A 6205-nucleotide genomic window follows, 5' to 3' on the forward strand; every position below is an offset into this window, starting at 1 on the left:
TATAAGAGCATCTGCAAAAAAAATCTCTATTATGGAGTTTTGCAAACTCTATATTTTGAAGTTTCAAGGTGTTATTCTCCAAAAGCAAAACTTCAAATTTAACTTCAAAATTATTTGTAATTTACACTATGTTCCTTATATTGTCATAATTAATATAAATCCATAAAATTTATGTAGATAACTAGCACATATATAAAAATATTATAGTAATATTAATTAATAAAATCTTACACTAAAATATAAAATTATAAATAGAAATACATAATTAAATATTAAACTACGAGCAAAATACCACATTATTACATAAATTTATTTTATTAATGCTCTATTTTCGGTTATACAAAATTCGTTTGGACAATATTTTAGAAGTTCTAGAGAAAATTTACGAGACTATTAGTGTTGTTGTGATATTTAAATTTGTGTAATAATTATGTCTTCATGTATATATCTTCTTTAAAAAATTTTATTAAGTTTCTTTTGTAATATTCTTGTTGTCTAATTCTACTTTTAAAATATTATAAATTTTATTTTAATATTTTTTAAAACTTTTATGTGTAAAATTTTAATTAAAAAAAATAAATTTGAAATATTTAAAATATACAAGGTTTTAAGGATTAAAACTATGAATGAGAAAATACTTAAGAATCATAAATGTGATGTATACTTAATTATAAGGACCAAGATGCAAATAAAAAGATTAAACTTCTAATTTAGAGTTTTTAGTAGTGAAACTTCAACACTAATATTTTAAAATTCTAAATATAATTTGAAGTTTTGAAGTTTTTTTCAGGAAAGCAAAAAGCTCTATATTTGAAGTTATAAAATTTCTTTTGAAAATGTCGTAAAACCACTGCAAAGTGAAAGTTTATAACGTGTAAATCTAATTGAAATCAAGAAATGGTTTGACTAAGACATTCTCTATTAGGTAAAAACCTAAGACCATCATTATCCACGATTTCTTGGGGCGGAGTTCTTAGAGAAATATAAGAAACTGTTTTTTAATTTTCAACTAAAAAGTTAAAAAACTGGTTTTTTAACTTTTTAGTTGAAAATTAATAAACATTTTCTTATATTTCCCTAAGAATTCCGTCCTAAAAAACCGTGGATAATCATGCTCTAATATTAAGGGCCGTACATTTACAAGGCACGTACTATATTTACTTAGTTTACGGTAATATGTTTTGGACGCCTAAATGGATCTTGGCACTCTAATGATTATGAAAATTTAGCAATTTCGTTGGTCGTGGAGCCATTTATTTGAGCTTTTTCTAACAATAACTATCTTAATGTAAACACGATTTGGAAATCTAAAACGGCTGTACAGAATCAATTATATAAAACATTGAAAGAAAACTTCGAGCACCTTGTATATTTCTAGTAAGAAAACTAAGAAAATCTCTTTATATTGATAAAGTGAAATATGAAACCAGTCATTTCTGTCGGTGTAGACATCTTCTTCGCTAGTTAAAAACAGTTTGTTGCGAAAACGACTTCCGAATATTATAAAATCATCCATTGCCCAAATTAAAATTTGAAATTATGCATTAAAATGTGAAAGACTTTGGTCAGATGCTCTTTGCTCCAAAATGCCATTATTTAAACATTCTTTGCTGCAAAATCATCCTTGTCTTTTTTTTTTTTCGCCGGCAAACGGCTATTCTATTACTCAAACTTGAGGTGGCCTGGGTAACCAGACCGAAATAGAACAACCAACATAACATAAAGGTCTATGAAAAGAACGTGCATTCCTAGCTAACGAATCATCAATCGCATTTTGTGTCCTTGGGAGATAAATGATCTTGAAAAATCATCCTTTTCATGACAACAAATCTTGGTATTTTCATACTTCATCTAACACTGTCTCCTACCTCATAGTTTTCGCTTGGTTGGTTGGTAAAGTCTATGACTGCATCTTGAGTGTAGTGAATTTGACCTGTGCCAACAAACATCTTTCTACTTCGCAATGCGTAAAATCTCTTTATGGGTTGTCATTCTTATTCTTATAAATCTTATCATTTCTCGTTTTTTTCTAAATATACAAGGACAGCTTGGTAAGTAGGAAATCATGCATCATCCACAGTTTCTTAATCTCCAGGAAAGGTTATTCATGCTCAAACATATACAAATAACAACAATATCTTTCTTGAGAAAATGGTACTGACAGTCTAATATAATGTTGTGTTTTTCTATTTATTGGAAAATACTCATTTTTTTATCGGAATGTACACTACGAGTACAAGCATGTATCTTTCTCCACAATAAATTATTGCTGGCTACGCATGCAGTATAGTATATTATACGTATATTTTTACTGCACGTAGTTTGCGTATCAAACTGGAGCGATAATTAGGTTGTATTTCTTATAGTAATGTTCGGGATCTTGACCCGAGTCAAGATTAATCATATGGGCATTTAAATGTCCCGTAGTAACAGTTAGAGGATAATTGTCTTGAAACTCGATAACTAGTAGATGCAAACAATAAACACAAGAGTAGCACACATTTGTCAAATTATTAGTAACATGTTGAAAGATCATAACAGATCCAAAGAGACGATCATAACTCATAACTAAAAGGAAAAAGCTAATGGCAATGATGATAAGTACCTATTAGTATTACAGTCACATCTGGATCCATTTAGCAAGCTGGGTCGGGTTGACCACACCAGGAATCTGGATCCCATCTGTTTTGAACACACTCGAGACGTCAGAGTAGCTCTGGTGAGTCTTCTTCTTCACTTCCCTGTGTTGTTGCGGCGACGGCGTGTCCAACGGCCCAACTTCAGCCCATCCAGGATATAGCTTCCGGCCCAACATCGTCCCGCACGTGAGGAACTCGTGAGCCATGTAGCCGGCCAAGACCCAGTTCGATGTAGCCGAAGTGGCTCTTGGATCAAAATCTAATAAACCACTCTCCGTCGTGTCCTTGCGTTTCCTCGACGCGCCCGTCGTTTGAACTGTATGCGCGTGGTGGTTTTGACTCATTTGATTACTTTTCTTCAGATGATGGCACGTGGTGATAATCGTCAATGTTCACAAGAAAGGGCAGAAATGTCAATTATGTCTCACCTGAGGTGAAAAGCGTCAAACGCATGACTTGTCGAGAAAAATAAGCGGATACGGACAGAAGTTAATAAAAAAAGTTTTCTCGATAAAATAAAATAAAATAGTTTTGTGATGATGTTTAAATTAAAGAGAATATAAAAAGATTTAAAAAGCGATCGGAGGTTGCCGATTGAGATAAATCTGAGCGTATTGGTGACGGCATATACGGCACCGTCAAGGATCCGTGAAAATTTGAGGCCGTAGATCGGAGAAGATAAAGTAGGCTGAGATCGGGGAAGAGATATCGCCGCCGGGATCGGCGGAGGAGTAAGCAGCGAACGACGGAGAGCAAAGGGGATAAAATAGAGAGAGAGAGAGAGAGAGAGAGAGATGAACGGGAAAAGAGACGTAACTTCTTATATTCGATAGATCAAAAAATGAAACGAGGCTTTATAACTGGGCCTGCAATAAAATCTGATGACCTTCATGGGCCTATATTAAATCTGATATCTGCTTCTTAGAAGTCGAGGACGACGGAGAACTAAGGATGATAGATATCTTGCGATATTTGAGATCAATGATTAAAAAAATAACAATTCCTTGGGATATCACATTTTAAGTTTTTATCGCAAAAATAGACTTTAAGAAAGAAAATAACCCCATTTTATTTTGAAAATTTAAATATTTATTTTTTATTTTTTTTAAATTTGAAACCGTATTCCCAAAACCCGACCTCTTAACTCTAAACCATAAGTCTAGATTAGTTAACCTTAGGATAAAAACACATTTTTACTCATTAATAAAACTTATTTGGTCATTTTTTTTATTGATGGCTATTTTTATGACAAAAACTTAAAAAAGAGTATCTTATGAATTTCTTATATATAATTGACACATGTAAATGTGTCTCTCAAAATAGGGTTTCCCACTAGATACTTTCTAAACTTTTTTCAAATTTTTAATTATTTTTATTCAATTTAAAAGATGAGGAATTCTAGAGAAATTTTCTAGGACAAAATTTTTTTAATCACAAATATAACTTACAATGATCCAAATGAATATAATGTTTCATTAAAATGTAAATAGCCATTTATATTCCTAATGTTACCTAAACTACACTTATGGTTTAGATTTGAGAGATAAAATATATGATTTTTTTTAAAAAATACTTAAATTTTAAAGTTAGTTTCAAAACAAAATTTTGAAATTCAAATAAAATTTTGAAAAAACAATTTTCAAAAAAGAAGTTTCGAAAAAACAAATTTATAAAAAGGTTTGAATTCAAAAACGTATAATTAGTAAACTATAAAAAATATTTAAATAATTATTTATATTTATATATCTACAAAAAAAAGTGTATTAAAGTCTTTTGGTTATCTAATGAAGCTTCTTTTGGCAATTTTCCTTTTTATAGATTCTTTTGGTGAAAAAAATTTAAGGTCATCCGAAAGAATTACGTGAAATTCTATGAGAGATACCATTGACTTCGAGAGTGTTTTTGTTCTTTCATATGGAGAATAATAAAGAGACTGGATATTAAGAAAATATGTTAGTGATTACCTCAACAATTAAGGGATATTGAGAAACTATGTTATCTTTTTTTTTGTGAACAGTCTTTATCCTTAACATTTACACCCAAAAAAAAAACAGTCTTTATCTTATCTTATATAGAAATTTGAAGTTTGGTTTTATTTCTCTAAACAGTTTAAAGTTGTATCTTGCAATTGAGTTTGAAATATAATGTTTTGGTTAATCATGTACACTTGTTTTAAACTTTTAGTTCAAATTAGAGTAATTGAGGTTTTTGGATAGAAACATTATCGAAACAAAAATATATTTTCGCTGATTGACACATTTCCCCTGCCCTCAGATAGGTACAAGATTGTCACATTGGAGGGCAGGCAGCGTTGAAAATGTAAGATAAGAAAAAAAAATTTTGTTTCAAAAAAAATAAGAATCTTGTTTAATAGTCAAATTATTTTGAACAAACCAAAAATAATAATTAGATATCTAATGAGAATCAGCTAGACATTACTTGAAAGTTGGTACTGACTTGTCATACATCCATTTTCAATTTAAAATACTTTTTATGACCATTGGGTTGTGGCGAAGATCAAGCATACATATCCCGGAGTATCTTGCCTTGCTTCTTGACATTAAACTATAATGAGAATCACTTTATCTATATTAGTTAGTTTTTTTGCTAAATTATCTATATTAGTTAGTTATGTAAGTCACAAATAAATGTCTCCCCGGACACGGCTTTAGCCTAATCACTAATCAGGTTATCTATCACGTTATAAGTATAAGCAGGGGTAGAAATAAATGTAATGTTGCTTCGACAAATCCCAGCTTGAGATCAAATGCACCTTATGTCAAAAACAAAGAGGGTATTTTTTTCTTTTCTACATAATTAATTAGTTCCTCACTGATCCAATATTGAATTTTTTGAACAACTTCTTTTTTTTTTGGAACAACGATCCAATATTGAATATTCTATGTTTCTATAGTCTGTATGGTCCAAGAATCATAAGAAAAAAATAAAGATGAAAGAATTTCCATTGGTGAATTTCTTAAAATATATATTATTTTCTAACAAAAGAGAGAAGGACATTTTTTTTTCTTTTGAAACAGAAGGACAAGTAGTTTTTTTCTTTTTCTTTTGAAACAGAAGGACAAGTAGTTTATTAACCTAAATACTATGAGAAACTTACTAGAATCTAACTATTGGAGCGCACGTGTTTGGCCCTGGAACTGTCACATCACTTGTCCTTCTAATTGGCCGACCCTGCCTGTGACGCCTTGATCAGATATGTGCTTCTGGTATATGAGAAATTATGCTACCTGTGAGTCAGCTCGATAATTTTCCACGCGAAATCGAGATAACTGCAGTCAGAGTCGGCCACACAAAACCAGTCAAGTGGCTTAAGTAGTAGATAATAAAAAAATATACTATAAGAAAATAATCTTATTTTATAAATGTCAATTTGTTTCTCGTTTGTTAAGGCGGCCTTCCATTATTTTAAACAAGAGCTGTTACTGTCAGAAGAGAGAGACGGTCAAACTAATATTTCTAACTGAATAATTTTTATGCTTCAAATAATTATGAAATTTTGGTTTCAACTTTGAATGGTACCAAAATTGAGACAACTCCTAAATATT

The 6205-nt window shown here is 30.6% G+C and overlaps 1 protein-coding gene across 1 annotated transcript; it reads right to left on the reverse strand.

Moving 5' to 3' along the window:
• Positions 1 to 2444: 2444 nt before the first annotated feature.
• Positions 2445 to 3496, reverse strand: LOC106412190. Its single transcript, XM_013853092.3, has one exon. The coding sequence runs from the start codon at positions 2981 to 2983 to the stop codon at positions 2621 to 2623; it is 363 nt and encodes a 120-aa protein (XP_013708546.1). The 5' UTR covers positions 2984 to 3496; the 3' UTR covers positions 2445 to 2620.
• Between the last annotated feature and the right edge of the window lie 2709 nt (positions 3497 to 6205).

Source organism: Brassica napus, chromosome C3 (assembly GCF_020379485.1).
Source record: "Brassica napus cultivar Da-Ae chromosome C3, Da-Ae, whole genome shotgun sequence".
Taxonomy (NCBI): Eukaryota; Viridiplantae; Streptophyta; class Magnoliopsida; order Brassicales; family Brassicaceae; genus Brassica; species Brassica napus.